The sequence below is a fragment of the Drosophila yakuba genome, chromosome 3R, assembly GCF_016746365.2.
Source record: "Drosophila yakuba strain Tai18E2 chromosome 3R, Prin_Dyak_Tai18E2_2.1, whole genome shotgun sequence".
NCBI lineage: Eukaryota > Metazoa > Arthropoda > Insecta > Diptera > Drosophilidae > Drosophila > Drosophila yakuba.
This window is the reverse complement of record NC_052530.2, coordinates 15054733-15075375: the sequence shown is the minus strand read 5'-3', so window position 1 is coordinate 15075375 and position 20643 is coordinate 15054733. Positions and strand designations below refer to the sequence as shown.

The 20643-nt window shown below is 43.1% G+C and overlaps 1 protein-coding gene across 1 annotated transcript in view; it reads right to left on the bottom strand.

Annotated features, from left to right (window-relative positions):
• Nucleotides 1-12508: 12508 nt before the first annotated feature.
• Nucleotides 12509-20643, bottom strand: part of LOC6536916 (protein timeless homolog) — a 68148-nt gene continuing 60013 nt past the window's right edge. Inside the window, exons 12-18 of the mRNA XM_002097449.4 lie at nucleotides 18299-18388; nucleotides 18123-18171; nucleotides 17254-17395; nucleotides 15067-15272; nucleotides 14678-14766; nucleotides 14153-14356; nucleotides 12509-14003 (exon numbers count right to left, since the gene is read on the bottom strand). Of these exons, the coding sequence (XP_002097485.2) occupies nucleotides 12583-14003; nucleotides 14153-14356; nucleotides 14678-14766; nucleotides 15067-15272; nucleotides 17254-17395; nucleotides 18123-18171; nucleotides 18299-18388 (2201 nt within the window). The 3' untranslated portion in view covers nucleotides 12509-12582. The remainder of the gene's footprint in view (nucleotides 14004-14152; nucleotides 14357-14677; nucleotides 14767-15066; nucleotides 15273-17253; nucleotides 17396-18122; nucleotides 18172-18298; nucleotides 18389-20643) is intronic.

Genomic DNA, 20643 nt, shown 5'->3' with positions numbered 1-20643 from the left:
ATTCAATTTCCGACGCTGAAAGGTTTTTAATCTTGTTATCAGGCAGCTGCTCAACCGCCTGGCATGCAAACTTGAGGATTTTCTGGCCAGCAACCCTTGTTAAACGTTGAGCAGTTGATTAGCTTAACCTTTTTGTTGTTATGCAATGCCCTGCGGCAGGCGATAGTTATTCACATATTAATAAGTCCACATGCTCAGTTGGATTCAATTGGAAAGGCAGAGGAATTTTGTTTTGACTTCTGAGGGAATATCTCAATTTTTGATTAGGAAAATTGTGCAACCTTCCAAGCTTGGGTGACAGATAAGCATCTGAGAATTTTATAGTTTACTGGGCCTACATGTGTGTAAATAAAGGATAATAATATAAATACAAATATAATATATGTAGGGATTGTACAAATTAAGTTTATTATTTAGGGTATTGTTCACAAAGTTTGAAATTAATAATTATAAAAATGAAAAGAACTACGACTCTCGCACTAATAAACGCATCGACTGACTTCGTTAAAAATTCTGCAGCGACTGAATTACTTCAGAGACACCATGGGAGAGAGAGACTGTTGGCAATGCTGTTAGGATCTGGCTGATATAGAAAACAGTGTGTGCACTCCCAAACATCTAGGCTGCATGATAATGCCAACTTACTCCAATCCCACAATCGGCCATCCTGAATATTCATTCGCCCCTGAATGAACTCCATTTTTTTATATATTCGGCTGCAGTCGTTGTTGTTTTTGGCCCTTCCTGATTCCCTTCCTTTATTACTTCATAGCGACCGTGGTTTAGTTTTTTTGTAATTTTATACGGACCGAAAAATTTTGGCCGAAGTTTCATTCCTGTTCCATACTGTGTTCTCTTAATGGCTACCAAATCTCCTTCTTCATATTCATTTTCAACCTTTCTTTTTTCATTAAAGTTTTTCCTATTCTCTTGCTGCACTTTTTCTATGTTTTCCTGTGCTTTCTTTCGAATCTCTTCCCTCTCATCGTTCAATTCTTCTAGTTCTAAGTCGTCTATTAGGTCTTTTATATCATTCAGCTTAAGTCTCATATTCAATCCTGTCAAAATTCTAAATGGACTATATTTAGTGGTTCGAGGTGGAGTATTGTTTATGATTTGTTGAACTCTGTCTACGTGGCGATACCAATTTAGTGGGTTTTCTTGACACATTTTGCCGAGCATCGGGATGACAATTTTGTGTATTCGTTCGACTTGTCCATTGCCTCTGGGAATACCTGTCGCAATGTGGAGTAGTTGAATGCTTTCGCGATTGCAATATTCAGTAAAGGATCCTGAAGTGAATGCGGTTCCTCTGTCCGTAACTATTCTGCGAGGGTTCCCAAAAACTGCTGCTTGCTTCTTGAGTTTTTCTATAACCTCATCTGTTCCTGTTGACTTTGTTGGATAAAGCCAAACAAATTTAGAAAAACCATCCACGACTGCTAATATGTGGTTGTACTTCTTTTTTGTATCGGTAAGTGGGCCAACGTGGTCGATGTGGTAGGTTCCGAGTGGTTCTTGAGCCTTGTCGATCGGCGACAGTAATCCCTCCTTTTTTCCGCGCTTAGAGTCAATGATCAGGCACTCTACACATGCTCTAACCACTCTTTCTACTTTAGGCAGAATTCCTGGGATGTAATAGGACTTCTCCAAAATGTCTCTGGTTTTTTTTATTCCGAAGTGACCCTCTTTGTGTGCTGTAGCAATGATTTCATCTACCATCGAGTCGGGAACAACTATCAGCTCATTTACTGGATCCTTGCAAAGGATATTATTTTTTATATAAAAATCTTCGTGCTCCTTATTACTTGCCAATATAACTTTGACGGCTTTTATCCAGTTGTCCCTGTTCTGTGCTTCGATCAAGCGTGATTTTGTGGAATCCGCTATAAGAAAGCACGACAAACGGCTGAGTGCATCTACGTGTCTCATCTTCGTTCCGGCTCGGTGCTCCACTTTATACTCGAATTCCTGCAATGACATTGCCCATCTTGCAACTCTAGGAGGCAGATCGTCTTTTTTGATGGTCATTGCAAAAGCGTTGCAGTCTGTGACCACTGTGAACGGCTTTCCCAACAAGTACACTCTCCATTTTTTCAACGCATTCACAATGGCTAAAACCTCGAGCTCATAGGAACTGTATTTCTCCTCACAATTGTTTGTTTTGCGGCTCATAAATTCAATCGGGTGAAATTGCTGATCATCTGGGTCCTTCTGCATCAAAACGCCGCCAAAGCCATATTTACTCGCATCTGTGTGTACTTCTGTAACAGCTAAAGGGTCAAACAGTTTCAGTACTGGTGCTGATACCAATAGTTGTTTTAAGTGGTTGAAGGAAGCGATACCCAACTCAGTCATCACGAGGTTCCTATCGTTCTTCTGATTGCATTCCTTTCGAAGCATGTCACTCAAAGGCTTTGCTGCCAAGGCATAGTCTTTGATAAAGCGTCGCATGTATGACGTTAAGCCCAAGTACCTCTGCAAAGCTTGCCTGCTTTGAGGGATTGGAAAGTTAACAACAGCTTTGATTTTCTCGTCAGTTGGGGATATGGTTCCATTCTCAATCGTATAGCCTAAGAAGTTGATTCTTCTTTTCAAAATCTGTGCTTTCTCCCACTTAATTCGCAAACCTGCCTTCGACGCTGCGCTCAATACGATTTCCAAAGCCTTGATTCCATCGTTCTCGTCCTTGCTTGGTACTATTATATCGTCCATGTATACTACGATTGTCTGATTTTGAATGAGTTCTCGCAAGACTGCTGAAACATAACGACAAAACACAGCTGGGGAATTTGAGATGCCAAATGGAACATGCGTAAATTCATACTGTCCGTTGTGAGTCACGAATGCTGTGAACTTCCTTGAATCTTCGTCGATCGGCACGTGGAAAAATCCGTTCATCATGTCGAGAGTGGTAAAGATTTTCGACTTCTGCAATCTATCTAGAACATCGTCTATCAGGCTCATTGGAAAGTTGTCCTTCTTGATTTTCTGGTTAAGTTTCCGATAGTCACAACAAAATCTCTTCGATCCATCCTTTTTTGAGACTAGTACCACAGGCGATGCATACTCTGAGCAACTTGGTACGATTATTCCCTCTGAAAGCCAGTCTTGCACTTGCTTGTCTATGAAACATTTGTTCTCATACGAAGTTCGTCGTGGTCGCTGATAAACGGGTACATCGTCTTCCAATATGATCTTCATATTAACTGGAGACGCCAATGACTTTACTGGTTTATAATCTTTAACTAGATTTTCTACCTTTAGCTTCTGACTCTTTTCAAGGTGAGATAGATCGATTTTGTCGAGCACGGAGGACTCATCGATGATCTCAGTGACACGCATTCCTTTGAATGCCGTAGCGAAATCCTTTTCTTTTTCTTTAAATAAGACCCCCTTCGAACTGAACACGACATCGATACATTGGAGCACATCATTTCCAATAATGGCTGCGTACTCCAATTCATTCTGTTTTACTACGTGAAAAGTTGAGGTAAAGCATACGTCATCTGCCTGAAGGTTAATATCAAAGCATCCTATTGTCCTTAGCTCACCTTTGCCAATGCCTCTCAGATGTTTAAATACAGGCTTCAGCCTTAAATCCTCAAAGCTTCTGAAAATATCCTCCCTCATCAAGCACAAGTCGCATCCCGAATCGATCATCGCTACGAATGTCAAACCATTTGCTACTATCATTTTATATATTGAGCCTTTTTCAACATTGACTTCCAGGACATTCGCTTTCTCATTCTTGACGACAACATTATTTTTCTTTTCCGCGCAGTTCTTGGATATGTGCCCTTTCTGATTGCAATGATAGCAAACTACGTCGCCCTTACAATCTCTGGCAATGTGGCCTTCACTGTTGCACTTAAAGCATTTTCTCTGGCCATTACTCTGTCCTTGTTTCACTGCCACCTCTTTCTTAACAATTTCCTTATTAATTCCTTTTCCCTTTATCTTTTCGTAAATAGAAATTTCGTCCTTCAGCTCTCTGATAGTTTTTGCGCGATACAGCCCAGCCTTATTTATCCTGCCATCCGGTATGCCTTCTACAACATAAGAAACTAAACTCTCCTCATCAAGATTTATCGATTTGCTGATCTCCATCATGTTGTACAAAAACTCAATGCATGTCTCTTTTGGTTGTTTTTGCCTTTGCCGCAGAAGCTTATGAATCTCAGCCGAGCATAATTTTTTGCCGAACTCATCTTTTAACGCGCGCTGTAACTCGACCCACCCTCTAATTCGGTTTGTGCTTTTGATATAAAGCTTGGCGGCTCCGGTCAAAAGTTGTTTAGCATAAATAAATCTTTGCAAATTGTCCCAGCCTACGGTTACTGCAACGTCTTCGAACTCAGACAACCAATGATTGACGTCTTCGTGGTCTGAGCCAGAAAATGATGAAATGCTGTCTTGGACATCGCGTAGAGTAAATCTCGAGCCTACGTGGTGACTAACATCTTGATAATTAGATGAACCCGAAACACTTACTGCATCCTCTTCCTCACCGCCCGCATCTATGCCATAGTGTTCAAATAATCTGTCCTGCAAAGCGCTCTTTCGCCCATTGGTATCCAAACCCAATTCCGTTAATTTTGCTTTTAAAAAGGGCACGGTCAATTCGAGAATTTGTCTAGCATCCATGTTAGTGCGTGAGCCGTTTACAAATTAATTTAAATGTTAAACAATGAATTCAAAAATATTAAACAATGTTAAACAAATTTTAAAACCAATTTGTTAAATGCGCAGCCTCTCGCTCACCCAACCAGTTGTTACGACTCTCTTCCGCCGCACTTCTCGTCTCTTCAATGTCGTCGTATTTAAGTTCTTCTGCGTTGCGAAATTCGTCTTCGCCGTAACCTCGCTCCGTATTGCGTTACAGATCACGTCGTCGATTGCTCTTACGTCGCCGTCGCTGCTCCTGCTCTTCGTTATTTCGTCGTTTTGTTCAAAAATATGTACTTATATACTCGTCGCTGTGCAAAACTAGTTGTTGCTATATTGCCAGCTCCAAGTCTTGCCTCTATTTGCGTCTCAGCTGCTGTTTTTATTTCTTCGTCGTTCCCGTCGAAATGCACGTATTTTTTCACGACGTCGATGCTTCTCTTGTTTTTGCGTCGTATGATCTCCTCTACTCGTTTACTGTTTCCTTCTTTATTTGGTTTGTCGTTGTCGTTGTCCTCTCGTTGTCGTTATCCTCTCTTTGTCGTTATCCTCTCGTTGTCGTTCCTTTCGCCAGCTCTATCCGCTCTTCGATACGGAATTTCACCACGAAAAATTCTTGTTTCGACACGTCTTCAAAATGCCCAAGAACTTTCATGTGCACGTCGAAAGACTTTCTACTAGTCTCACCGTTGCTCTTGCGTCGTCGTTGCAACCGTCACTTAAATATTCTTTCAAAGGGTCTCTTCTTTGTCGAGAAAAGATCCAGAATTTGCTCCAGTTTTGCTTCGTCGAATTGTCGCACGCCAGTTTATCTTCTCCTTCGTTCTCTCAAATTCGTTAGTGTTAATGCACTTTTATTAATTTTATTCTTTGAACGTTCCCGGACGAGCCCCCAATAATTTGTAGGGATTGTACAAATTAAGTTTATTATTTAGGGTATTGTTCACAAAGTTTGAAATTAATAATTATAAAAATGAAAAGAACTACGACTCTCGCACTAATAAACGCATCGACTGACTTCGTTAAAAATTCTGCAGCGACTGAATTACTTCAGAGACACCATGGGAGAGAGAGACTGTTGGCAATGCTGTTAGGATCTGGCTGATATAGAAAACAGTGTGTGCACTCCCAAACATCTAGGCTGCATGATAATGCCAACTTACTCCAATCCCACATATATATAATATAAATACAAATACCAATAAGATAAAATAACAATAAGCTTTGGAATTAATCACTTATTTGTTATTTCTAAATACTTATATTTTTAAGCGCAGTATTAGGGTTCATTTTTCAGTTACATATACTAAGTCCTGTTCGGGAAACCCCACAAATCACACCCCACTAAAAGAAGAGCCTGTGTCACACAATTTGAAAAAGATGGGTAAAAGGATTCCAGTGTCCATTGGTCAACGCTTGTCTGACAGTTAGACACTTTTTTAGGTGTCCTTTATTGGGGCTTAATTAATTTCTTGATAGTATGCTGTTCTGACCACTCAGCTGGCATTTATCCCACGAATTTTCCAAGCCTCTGCAAAACGTTGGTCCCGAATAGGAAAATGGCAAACCGAGATATCGATCCCACGTCAGAACTTTATTAAAACCCACCTGCAGTGGTATATTGCCAGTCACATGGATTTATTTGCGGCCATTAAATGTCAGAGCGACTGGAGCGACTAGAGATTGCAACGGCCTATCCCAAATCGCAACCGGATAGTCAGCTCACGCATTTTGCAAATTTACCACCGCCTAGCCGGCCAACAGCCACACCAAAGTTGCGGCAGATTATAAACGTAATCCCGGGCGCGGGCCACGTATTCCGGAGTCCTATAAACCGTAAACTCACGCACTCGCCCGCAGCGTTGGCAAATGCCACGTAGCTGCGGAATCGCGGAGCCCGGAGCACAGAAACATAAAAGAAAGCATTAAAAATGGCAAACAAAATGGCAAACATATTTCTCCCCGACGCGTCGCCACAGAGGTGAATAAAAATAAGCACAGTTGCCAAATTCCACATTTGTTTAGTGCTTAATGTTTAGCCACCGCCGATCTGCATGCCAAGCAGGTGCTCCATAATTTATCAGCAAATGCAAATGTCGAGAAGCTACGGCTCTGATTTATACACTATACTCGTACAAGGTACTCGGCTGTAAAATGCTACGGCGGAAATTGTTTTCGACATTTAAATGCCAACTGACAATCGGCAAACCGACACCTGCGTCGCCATTTCGTCTGGGCAAATACAGAAATATTTTGGTTAAATTACGAGGTGTTCTCAGTAAGTGTATGTCATAAGGTCTTATTAAATATTCAAGCTTAAATGAACAAATAAATCATTAATTAGGCAGTGCCAATTTTAGTATCTTTAAGAAGTGGAAAATTGAGGAAATGAAACTCATGAAAAAAAGTATAATTTTAACAATACATACTTTTAAAATGTTGTGCAAATTTCTTTTGCAATTCCATGCTTAAAAGTTTTGTAAACTTATAATAATATTTATAAGATATTTTTGGAACTCCCCGAGAGAGCAGTGATTTCGATCTGCGATTGCAATTATCATCAATTTAATCAACAAGGTTGCAACGCCAGTGCAAATAAAAATCGAGAGTCGCCGCCATAATTTTGGTTTATTGCCGGGAATCTGTTAATGCGATGACTCTCAGTTGGCGCTCTACCCGCCTCTCCTGGCCACCTCATCCACTTTCAGGCCCTGTCCAATGGCGCTCATAAATAAAAATCACTGAGGCTTGAATTTTGCATAATTCCCTTTTTTCTTGTTTTGGCTGCACGCGTAGCTCTGCAAAGTGTAGTAAAAAATGGTTGGGAAAATTGCCCGTGTACATACATATATAGCCAAAGGTGTGGGTAAAAATCTCGGTGTGTATTTCTGAATGGCTACTGGAGGAGGGGCGTGTCAACGGCCTCTGCCACTCCCACTCCCTTCTCCACTGTGGTCCCCCATGCATCATGGTGTGGCAATTTTCAGCTTTTATGTATTTATTGCACATGAAATGCATTCCACAATGCGCCGGTAATTTACCAACTACGCCCCGTTGCCACCCATGAAATCCAACCCATCCACCCACCAGCAGCCATTTTCAATGAATGCAACTGCAATGTGCAAATACCAGATATTTGCAGTTAGGGCTTCGGTAAAGCCCGACGATCCAATTTGTTTCCACAAAACCATGTTCTCAGAGCATTTATGACACTTTTTTAAACGGAGTTACACGTCATAAAATTATACAAGCTGCAGCCAATGTTAAAGTGGGACTTCCCTTCGAGCATGATATCTTCAAAATAGATGTTTCAATTGTTATATATCGCAAAGTTTTACATAGAAGTTTAAGAACATGAAAATTGGTGAAAATTAGGGCAATGAAATATGTCATTTGTAAATAGACTTTGTGCGTAAGTCATGTAATATGCAGCTTGTGAATAACTCTCGTAATATTCTTTGACCACAGCAATTAGATTTATCCGAAGAGCCAAAACTTTCCCATTCCGTCCCCAAAATCCCTCTCCCCAGAAAGCCGAACAAGGACAAAAGTTTCCCAGCTCAGCAGATCACGAAAATCGTTCCACCAGCGGCACCCAAACCACCTCACCCAAAAAGAAATTGGCACATTCGCTATCCAACCACATTTCGCCTACCATAAATCCAGACAAAAGGAAACTTTTTGGCAAGCGAGAATTTATGCCCGGACTGCCGGCCGACTTCTTAGCGATTTGTTCAGGCTTATAATTCATGTTTTAATTGGCAAAAGTCGAGGGTCGAAAAGCGCAGACGTCGAAGAGGCGCATTTATTTATGACTCGTTAAGTGTAAAATATCTGGCGCAAAATCAAAATATGCAGAAAGCCCCACACCCAACCGACTGCGAAACACCAATCTAAATCATGTGTCTGTTTATGGTAGTGCCTAGTAGCGCCCACAAAATCGAGCAGAAAAAGCCGCTGCCAAGTTGGCAGCCATTAGGCTAATTATAAGCGTTCTACGGCCAACAGAAAGCTAAGCCCCTACGAGCATTGGAAACGATAAGTCCCGTATACGGGATCACGAGGGTCACTAAAAGCCCCTTATGCCGGGTACAACATAAACTACAATAACAATTAGTCGGCTCACAAAGTCGAAACTCGGGGTTCCAGCCCAAAAAGCCCAACCCTCATCATCAGGCGTAAACGAAAAGTGTCCACAAAGTTTGTGCGTAAGCCCTCGCAAACAGGGTGAATTTTCGGGTGGTTCGAGCTAGTTAGCCAGTTCGATCCGTTGGGGTTAACAAAGGCCGTTCGAGACTGTCGTTGTGCCAGAAGTGGGCCGGGCTAAAGAGTGCATGACATACGCTTTTTACAATTATTTACTGACACTTCCGAGTCACGCCCCTAGGTGTCCTGAGAAAGGTCCCCTAAAAAGGAGACTCGTTTTACTAGTACGATACACATGTGCAGATTAAGGCATGCTTTTTGCTGCCCTAAAACAAAGCTCCTAAAAATAGAAGTCATGGGAAGAACATTGAGGAAAACAAGGGATCTTATAATTAAAACTTTGAGATCTTTAGTTCTTTGTTGATAAAGAAACCATGCCGTGTAACTAAATGTACATATATATGTTTAATGAGCCAGATTTATTTATTTCATGAACTTGGATTCCGAAAAACTCCTTAGCAAAAAGTTGCTAATCAAAGCCTCTTCATCCGGAGTGTAAACACTTCACGAAGTGTATCTTAGCCTCAGCGTTTTGAAAACAAACTTTGCCAGCTGCTTTTGTTATGATTTCCCAAAAGCCAAGACGGGACACTGAACTGTGTTTGTCATCGGGTGACAACAAAGACTGGGAAAACTGAAAAGGGGAGGGCCTCTCCACAGGCAGTCGGTGAAGTTTTTGCCAAAGTGCTTCTCTGCTCGCAGTTCTCTTTTAGCGAGTCCTGTGAATCCTGTGAATCCTGCGAATCTGGCATCGTGTTTATCACACGTCAAAGGCGCTTTTTGTCTTTGCCCAAATCTGCTTCAATTTGAGCCAAGATGAGCGGCATATAAAAAGTTTCTGTTGTATAAACATTGTGTGATTGTTAGAAAAACATGTGCCAGTGGCACAAACACACTCATGCAAAAGAAGAAACGCCCACTCGAAACAGGAAAAGAAGAAAAATTATAGGATTGCAGATATATCCTCAAATACACTGCAAAGTGGAGTAATTACTTTTTTAAGCTTGAAGTTGTTTATTGCATTATAAATTAGAGTTTCTAAGTATTTCGGAAATTGAAAAGTGGGACTATATTGTTTCCGGCTTTTTCTATTTACGCTATATTGGTAATAAAAACGGGGAGTATATTTTATTAGGGATTAATGTGAAATTCGTTGTAAACCCTTAACAAGAAACGTTGTACTTTTGCAAGGGTATAATGAGAAAAAGTTGGGAAAAACGAGAAAATCCATGGAAGTGGGGAAGCGCAAAGCGAACTCATCAAACAACGCCATCATCTGCATATGCCACGTCCTTGTCAGCGACATCCTCATTCCAGTTATGATGAAAAGTCGCAAGTTTTCCGAGCAGCGAATGTAAGTGTGTGTACGAGTATGTGTGCCAGTGTCTGTGTCACAATAAAGCCGCTTTTATAGTCCTCAGATTAGGTTAATCCGCTGGCTGTTAGCTGTTGGCATCGCTATCTGCTCGGCCTTTGTTCTAATGATGGAAATGAGCGTGTGAAAAGCCGGGCAATAACTCTTTCTGTTATGTTGGCCCTAATGAAAGCAGTTACGCTTTATTGTGCTCACGCACACACATTCCACGGCGAACTCGGTTTAATGAACAGCTCCTCCGCGCAGCGAAAAAAAGGATATTCAAGTCCCAGGCCACGCTTTATCATAATTTACGATGTATTAAGTGATTTTAAACATGCTGCTTGCTGTTGCTGCTGTCTTTGGCAACCTCTTTGACACACTTACACGTACAGCTAATGACAAGATAATAGTTATTTAGTTTACGGAAAGAAGCCTCCAAGCTTATAAATTAAGAATTAGTACCCTTCAGATATACCATAAATAAAAAATGGGTTTTCCATTGGACAGTAAATGATTATGTTTTGCAAATATTTAACAAAGTGTAAGAAGTTCCGACGAAAGGAAATGCTATTATTCCTAGCGCTGCTGTACAAAACCTCCACGCTATCTCCATAAAAAGGTGTGGCATTCTTTTGAGGACTCATGCAGTTGACATGTGCCAAGGAGGTTGATTAAATTAATGAAATAAATTATGAGCTGCTCATCACCGGCTCACTCGCTGCTGCCTTTTAAATTGAGTGCGCGCCATCTTGAAATTAATAATGTGACATGTCGCAGGACGAAGGGCAGGAGACGGGGGGTCCTACTCCTTGGCAGGTGCCACACAAGTGTGTCGTGTCCTTTTAATTCTGCTGCAAAATAAATGAAGTGCCTAAGCCAGCGCAGACTTAAGTTGCCTGTCTGAGTTTTGATTTATGCACGGGCTTGTATTCTTCGCATCCCGCTCAAATTTATGCACTTAATTTCATTAATCCAAACAGTGCGACATCACGCATACGCTCCGTTGCAACCAGAAGCGGAAGCAGACCAGACAGAGCGTTCTGATTATTGAATTGAATCAAATTGAATTTGCTTTTTAAGAGCCTTCTCCTCCCAATCAAACCGCATTCTCATCTGTGGCCGAGTAATTTCCAATAAAAGTGTCACAAAATAAAAGTCCTTCTCTGACTGCAAAACGCACCACAAATTCGTTAGACGTGCAGCCCCAAAAAATCCAATAAAAACACAATAAGGCCGGGGCCATTGGCCACTGACTTGTGTTCTGCTCTCTGGCTCCCCTTTTAGAAGCAGCTACAAAGCAATGCATTTAAGTGTGATTATTTCTTCCGACAATGTGGATTGTGTGTGAATTGCAACTGCCGTTGCACAGAGCTCATGCGGAGCATTTGCATGCAGTCGTTTACGTTGCTAATACACCTGAAAAATAACCATAAGGATGTTTGAAAAAAATAGAAATACTGTTTCACAATATATTCCCTTAAAAATATCTTATGAAGGATAGATAGAAAGCAGTGAAACGAAACCACTGTAAGTACTTTAAATCCATTGTAAGCACATTACAACCGACTCCAATAAAGTCGCAACAATAATTGAAGCGATTTCCTTAAGTGCATGCCTTTTGCCAGTCGAATTCGAACCCAGCCTGGGACTTAAACCGTCTCACCCTGGCCAGAAATTAACAAAATGCATTGCACGAAGCATGGCGAATGCTCACCCCAGTCGGAGCAACGGACCAACAAAAGCCACCAAATTAGCAGAGGCACACAAAAGGCTCCAGAGGCGGGGCAGTGTGTGCTGCTCACAATGGACCACCATGGAATTCCATCAAGTCGGCTGGGGGAATGGCAGAGGTAATAGAACTGGCCAAGAGGGACTTTATTCCGAAGGAAGGGTCGTCGGGGTCTAGGCCATGTTTGCTGCCAGACAGTTACAATGCAGTCGGTTGACTTTTGTTGGCCATGTGGATACCCTTAGGCTGTCACTGGAGGCAGTACATAATGTAAATCGCATGGTAAATGTAAAGGAGCCATTCAAAAACGCTGTTTCCCAATTTATAACTCAACTAAACAACACTAGACAACAGAGAAAGATAATTAGAAAATCAAGAAAATATGAAGTGGTAAGTTATATATAGACCTATGTACTTTTTAATCAATAAGGAGTCCCAATATGTGTGATTATACCCGCTTGATACCCTCTCCTGCAAGAATCACAATACGCATATAAACAGTATACACTCTCGGACGAACATGAAAACGGAACAAACAAAGGCCGATATGCAAATTAAAAGTTACATTTATTCGAGCTTCCATTCCGGTGAGCTATAAAATCAAGAGCAGAACGGGTGTGCATTAAAAATCATCCTCATCATCGTCATCGATGATGGCCAACCGACGCCGCTTGGCCGGCTCGCCATCGACTTTGGCTGGCTTTTTGCGAGCCAAAAAGTTGGCCTCCTCGTCGCTGTCCTCCTCGGCATTGGCATCCATGTGGCCAGCATCCTCATCCTCGTCATCCCGATCGTCGTCGCTGCGTGGGCGTTTGTTTGCCTTGTCGGCAGGCAAGGCGCCATCATCGTCGTTGTCGCTATCCGAGTCAATTACATTAACGCGACGTGCACGCTGCAGGGACTTATTGGTAATGTTTTCTTTGTCACCGCCGTTCTCATCCGCAGCCTCGGCGTTCTGCTCCTCATCCTCCAGTTCCAGCAGGCGGGCACGATAGTCCTCCGAGTTGAAATTAAATGCATCATCGTCCGCCTCTTGAGCGGCATTCGTTGACTCATTTAGAGCCATATCGCTCAGTTTGATTTTAGTGGCTCGCTTGGCTCTCAATTGGTTAAATAAATCATCCGTGTTCGGTTTCTCCAGCTCCGCCTTATCTGCCCTATCATCATCGGAGTCCTTTGACTCCTTGGCTTTCTCTTTGACCTTTCGCTTGGCCTTCTTTTCGCTGGCCTTGGGCTTGTCCTTGGGTTTTGGGGGAGCACGTTGCTCGGTTTCGTCATCGCTCTGGTTGAACATAAGACTATCAAGTTTTCGCTGCTGCTGGGTTGCTATGTTCTCCTGCCGCTGTCTGCTGTGCTTCTCAAGGAAGTCCTCTTCTTCCTCACTTTCCTCATCCTGCTCTCCCTCTTCATCTTCGTCTGCAGCCTCGTCTTCCGGCTCCACATCCACCTCCTCTCCTGCCAGGATTTTGGAACGCAATTGCAAATCGGCAGAATTGAGATATATGGGAATACGCCAATAGGCTTCCATTCCCGAAATCGGCGGCTGCATGCCCAGGGAGACGAGGACCTTTTGGAAATCAGCATCTTCCATGGCATCCTTTTGATCCTGCATCAGTGGCAGGAGAGGCACGCCATCGTCGTCCTCAGTGGCTTCCTCGGTATCTTCGCTGGCGTCTTGCAGGCATTCCTGCAGCCACTCGATGGCCGATTGATACTTTTCTGAATCCACCTGACCGATTAGAGCTTTGATGGTGCCCACGTGCAACGGTGTGCGTACCACGTGACGCTTCTGGGCTTTTTTCGGCTTGGCCTTAGGCTTTTTATACCCCTGCTCCTCGAACATGGGCTCCTCGGCGAAGTCGTACTCATCGCCCTCGCCCTCCATTTCTGGTTGCTCTTTCTTGGACTTGCCTTTGCCACGCCCCTTTTTGGCGGGCAGAATCTCGGATTTATCCGCTATCAAATGAATCTGAAGCATTCGCTTGATGATCTGCTGTTTGGTGCGCCGCTCACCGAACTCATTGACGATTCGCTCCAGGCAATCTGAAAGAATAAATAGCAAGTGAAATCAAAAACTGACTTCTGTACTTAATGCCCCAAATAACTAATCAATTTGGATTTAGTTGCGTGCCCTTGTTTCAGGACCTACACTCATCTTCAGCTCTGTATACTCAAACTGATTGTCCACTTACCCGGCTCAATGCGATGCTGATCATATAAGCTCCTTAGCTCGTCATCCTCTTCCGGCTGCCAGACGTTTTTGCCGCTCTGGGCGGACTTGGTCGAACGCTTGGTGGGCGCCTTGAACAGCAGGCCCAGTTCCTTTAGCTTTTTCAGGACAGTGCGGCGGTTGCGCGTCTTGTCGACCAAATTGTCCAGAATCCAATCAATCACATCTGAAAGAACAGACACAATTGGGTAGTTGTTTTCCGTCTATTCCTGGCCATTCTCTGCCTGCTGCCTTTTCGAGTGGTTCGAGTGCTGGAGCTTTGATTGCTTCCATTCATTTACTACGAATCGAGTTTTAATTCGCACTCAAGGGCAGTTTTGAAAAATGCAGATGCAGTGCGAGCAAAAGCGTATTTCCCGGATCTTTGAGCTACTTTAATGGTTGAGTAAAATTCAATATGTATCTCCGAAAACTATTTCTTAAAGATTCGGGTATTTTTAGAAGTTTCGATTGCATGGGCTTATAGTAACAGACTTCATATAGTTACCCTTATCGGTTTCGGGATTGCGCTGGTTCTCCTCGAAGAGGAAGCGCAGCTCCGACTCCTGTTCCTCGCTCCAGGCTCCTTTGGTGCCGCTGCAAGTAAAGTTAATACGATAAATGTAGGGCCAGGACTTTTCAGCACACTGTCTCCCCGTAATTTTGGCTTGCCATGCAAATGATCTGACCCTTTCACTACTGTCCGTGGGGTGCAAATACAATAGAGACTCCATTCTCGCCGCTGGCCATCATTTATCATGTGCCAACTAAACGACAGACGATGAAGCTCCGGCTCAGCTCAGTCAATCATGGGTCCATTGTGATGGCACCACCCATCCATTCCATTCGCTTTAACCTCAAAGATGAGGAGACAATGGCCAAGTAGCCCGTACTCACGCTTCATAGGCGTCACAATAGCCCGACTCCAGCTCATTGGCCTCCCTGATGCCTTTGTAAAATAATAACTCCGCATAGATTTTGGGATTAGTCGGGGCCACCTCGACAAATTTGCGCACCACAAAGATGGCCAGGCGGCGCAGCTCCTCCTGATGGACGTCACGTTCCACGCTGAGGACTTGTTGAAAGATGCGAAACAGCTTGGCCTGTGTGGAGAGCGGGTAAAACGCTGGTTAGGTTGTGCTTGAAATTCAAATGAAAAGTTTCTGGAAAGACAGCCACAGCCACAGCCTCAACAGCCGCCACCTCGTCTCTCTTCTCCTACATTTGGAATCCTCTGCGGCTGCCGCCTGCGGTTGTCTCTCTGCTGAGCAAGATATCATTTGCAGTTGGCAAAAACTTTATAAATGCCACCCCGCACCCGGACAACTAACCCTAAAAACAGCCACCTCCCCATCCAAACCCAATGAAAACCCCTGTATCGTTGTCGACTGTCGTCGTCCGTATTTGGAATTTAATTTATCCTATGATTGCGCAGACCCATTAGTGGTTTTGACTTTGCATATGATGCTACTTTTGTTTTGCTTGTGGCCAGACTGGCAAGCAGCAGTCTGCTCCTTTTGATGGCCTCATGGACATGGATAGCTGCAGTCTTTCACTGAGGCAAAAATCTCATCTTACCAGCTTACCGAAAAAAGAAAAAATTAACTAATGTTAATTAAGGCTTACATCAGGAAAAATGTTATTGCACTTTAATTTAGTGAACGCTTTATTAAGTTCTTAAAGACTGTTGGTACGGTTAGAAATGTTTCATGTGGAAGCTTAACGTTAATAAATTACAAATAAATAATTCACGAACGCAGATCTATTTCTGTTCAGATTTTCTCCATTTTGAGATCTACATTCTTAAGCTAATAAGTTCGTTGGTTTTATAAAGATTTTTTCCAGTGCTCCGTTCCTCATTCTCGTCATCGTCAGAGTCATTTTCGTCCTTTTAATCGTCGCTTGTGCAGAGCAGACATTGAGCCGGCTTAGATGATGCTGATAGGGAACCCATGACGCCTGGACGGAGGGACGCGAGATGATGGACCACGGAGTACGAAATGCGAAAGACGATAGACGAAAGGCGGAAGGCGGAGACACTCGACACCGGCTTTGTCCCCCAAAATGCGATGCCGTTTTTGGCCGCTCCAGTGATTAGCCATTCTCCGTTTCGCAGTCATTCTGCAGTGGTTGCATGCCACTCTGTTGCCCGTTGGAAGCCTAAACCGATGGCTTTAAGCAACGCTTTAAGCCGATGAAAACGGAAAAGTGGGTGGATGGGTGGCTGGGGGGCTGGGTGGTTTGGAGAAGGCCGCGCAGCCGGCTGCTGCTGAATGTGATTTATGAACTCTGCCCGAAAAGAAAAGTTTAATTGCCAGCCGTGAAAAGCAGCATAAGCAGTTGAAAAGAAATCCGGAAAGAAGTGGAAGCACTCTGCGCAAGGTAGAAAATTAAATGCTCTACAAAGAAAAACTTGAGAACAGTAAACAACATTTTCAAACTTTGACTTCACGATTTTAGAATATTTAAAAAATTTAAAAAATAATGCAAAAAGTAAGGATTGTCATAATTCAAAAAAAGGAAACGAAACGGTCACATTCAATTTAAAGAAAAGGAATCAAATCAGCGCTGTGAATTTATTTAATGTCAAACTTAAACACAATCGCGGTGGACTCCTTCCCAGGGGCACTGAACGAACTCAAACACAGACATTTGAATATTTGAGTCGCTGTAGAACCCAACCGATGCTGTGGCTCAAGGCAGCGCGTGAAAGGCTTAAAAAGTTCAAATTCCAGCTGACAGCGGCGGGACCGAAAAAAGCCCATCGCCAAACCCGCTTAAAAAATTGTATATATACGCGCAAGGCAGTAAATATCGTTTGTGGCTTTGGACAAATAGAAAAAAGGTCCGCTTAATTTGTACAAATTACCATAAAAATGAAATGAAAGCAGCGACAGTAAAAGAAGGATGGCAAAAAGAAAATGAGCGGCAGCTAAGCTGTGGCATTTGTTTTTTGCGTTTGACTTTGATTTATGTGCAGGTCGCTTAAGTGGATTTAAAAAAGGGGATTGCATCCACTACTTATGGTATAAGTAAATATTTAAAATTCAATGAAAACATATTCTTAACATAAGATTATCTCACCTGAAATAGCATTCCCGAACATTTGCAGCCGTAGGCAATGCGATGTAGAATAGTTACGGCCGCTTTCAAGGATCTAGTGGGTATATCCGCCCAATCCGACAGGACTAAAGTGCAAGCCCGGACGATTTTCGGATTCAGCAATCTGGAGGAGAGAGGAGAAGGGAAAAAGGGGAGACGGAGGCCATTATAAACCAAACTCAAATCAAATTATGCTAAATTTAACTAATTATGATTTAAGAGTTTATCCAGGCGGTCACCCCAAAAACAGCATCGACCGCGGCAACCGCAAATGTTCCACACTCGGCGCAAAAGTTTTAGAAACATTTGCAGCAACAATGGCAATGGCAATGGCAGCACAATTAAAATTCAACGGGCCAACCAACTTGACGTCATTTTATTATAATTGTTGTGGCAGGGTGAGCTGATGTTGCTGCTCTGCGAAGGATGTTGCTCCTGTGATGTTGCTGCCGTTCTAAGCTGCCTGCGGCATCTGTGTGCGCCGGTTTCCAGTTCCAGTTCGAGTTCGAGTTCGCGTTCGCGGCCATAAAACTTTTGGCACAAGTAATTTCTGACACTAATCCTTAATTAGTAGCCACGAGCACTGACTCTCTGGTCTGCCTTTCAATTAAAAATACAATTACAATTTTCAACACGACCATCACGGCACAAAACCGCCGTTCAACCGAGCGGTCGGTCGACCATAATAACTTTTCAAATAACAGCAGTTAAATTTAAGCGATGTTGCCCCTCATCCCCTCTTCCATCACCCGCCATGGTTTGTATTTCCCCCAAATGGAAAAGTGTCCAGGAGCGGTTTGGCCTTGATTCGAAAACTTTATGGGTCTTGGTCTAGTCCTAGGCCTATTTACCTGCGAGCGAAATCATCAAATTTGAACGTTTTCTCGGTGAGTCCATTATCTAGCCGGTGGATGAGAGCGGGGAAACGGGGTGGAAAAACAGGCAAATGCCATTTATTAGTTGAAATTTCCTCAAATTATTTTCATATTTATCGCAGATTTATGCGATGAGTGCTGCCCTTTCTTACCCTGCTCTCCGTATTCTTCGTTATCCAAGTCATCGTCGTCGTCCTCGTCCTGCTTTTGCTCCTTTTCGTTTTCCTTATCCTCAGACTCAACTGAAAATTGAAAATATTTTTTAAGTATCAGGTCTAATCAGGATGCCAGTAATGGTGATTGAATTTCGCTGGAAATACCCAATTTTGGACAGAGATATTTAAGGAATGACATACCATTTAAGCTGAAGGATCAATCAAATCATATATTTTAAATAGATTTTGTGTTAAAAAAAAAGCTCTAATAGAGCGAATATTCTATAATTATTAAGTTCAGAAGATTCATATATATATATATAGTATCTCGTGATCTATAACCATTCGGTTTAGGGCTACTGTTTTGCAATAAAAGGTCATTTGTTTTAATTCTGAAACATACTTGCACCCGTTGCAACTTAATCAATTATGCACTAGTTGCAGATAGAGACAGATGAGGGCACTCCGCTTAGGCACACCCATTCTCCATGGCAAAACACAAATGGCCATTAACAATAATTATGACTGCTGCAATACATAAACAAGTGTACTTGTGTTCCAACATCCAGGCTCAAACGCACATGGGGAAATTTGCGAGTGCACAAAGCGAGGGTCCTGATAAAATGCAAAGCTAGTCAAAAGCACACTTCACAGGATCCCTTCTCGAAAACAGTGGAATTCGAATGGAATACGTATGCAGGGCCTTTCGACCCTGGGCTTTCGCTTGGAGGCTGCTAATGTTGCACCTGCTCCTGGCGAAATGCCCCCAAAAAATGTCAGCCATGCCCCGAAAAGCCGGCTTTCAGGCAGTTACAACTTCATTTTGGAAGTGCTGGTCCTGGACACTACCCCTCTCACCTTTTGCACCTTACACCCATGGATTGTGCTGCGTGTGCGTCGCTTTATTAACGTCTTGAATGGGGTCTCCACTGGCATTTCATTCCGTGTCCCTGTTCCTGCTCCTGCTCCTGCACCGTATACCCTGTCGTTGGCAGTGACGCTATGCTCCGTCATTAAAATACAATTTTCTGTGTCAGGTTCAAGCTGTAAGCCCAAAAACATGGCACACGAAGGGGCAAGGTGCGTGGTCGGGGAGAAATGCAACACGGACAGCACACGATATTAGTGCATGTCTTTTGGGCTGCCTTTGTAGCTGCATTTGTTGGCCCGACACCCAACAGGACTGAGGATATAGTCACACAGCCCCCCTCCTATGGCCATCCTGCTCCCCGGCACAACAACACCTTACTCCATCCGAAAGACTGCGACTGCACGGCCATTAAACATGAACCTCGTTACGGCGTTGTTGATGTTCTTGTTATAAGCGGTAACTTCAGGGTAGTCAGGCTATGGCCCGAACTTGAGGACTCGAAGTCTGGAAGTCATGATGGCACTTTGAAACTCACGAAGTGCAAGTTGCTTGGCTCGCACGGAATTATTAGACACCAAGCCGAGTTGTACTTTAATAAGAAGAAATGTGTTACCTTTTAAAATTCAAGGCGATTTTTATAGGTTCCGTGTACCGTGTATCACATTGGCCACATAAGTAAGAACGGTATTGTATATAAAAGAAGATGTGCTCATATTACAATATTAAAATGTGTTTTTTTCTAAAAAATAATATAGATCAGCTGTATATTTTAGTTGCGACCTAAGGTTATCTTAAAATATGCTAGTTGTCTAAAGAGTACCACACCAGTCTAGTTAATTAAGCCTATGTTTGTTCAGTTGTCGGGTGCATCACACTTTGCAGGCCACACTTAATGACTTTTGCGCATCGCTTGCACCTGGACAACACCTGAACGCATATTTGCCACGCTCCTGTTTGGACCACCCACTCCACCTTATCATTACATGACCTTCAGTGCGGGATATTCCACACAACCTGGTACCTGGTGGCAGCATGCAAAGTGGGAACGTGCCTGGTGTTTGAGCTGCGGTCAGCAGTAGAAAATGTCCTGCCATGTCCATCCAAGGACCCTGTGCACATACTCGTGCCCATGCCCATATCCATACCCACGTATCCCTACACTTTTGGGTAGCAATTAATTTGAAGTTTAACACGTGTGCGTGTGTCTTTGTGATTATTACATAATGACAAAGACAATGTCAGCAGCAGCCTCTGCCAACCAAAGGGCGGCTGGAACGAGTGGGCGGATTTTGGTGGCTCAGGTTGTGCAAGAAACTGAGCCGAATTTCAAGGACTCGCAAATGCTAACAGGTGATGACAAACACACACATGCACACACACACACTTCTCTGCTGACAGGGACATAAACAAAATAATAACAAAACGCAGTCAGCAGCTTGAAGAGCAAATCAGCCTGGTGCTCACCTAATGG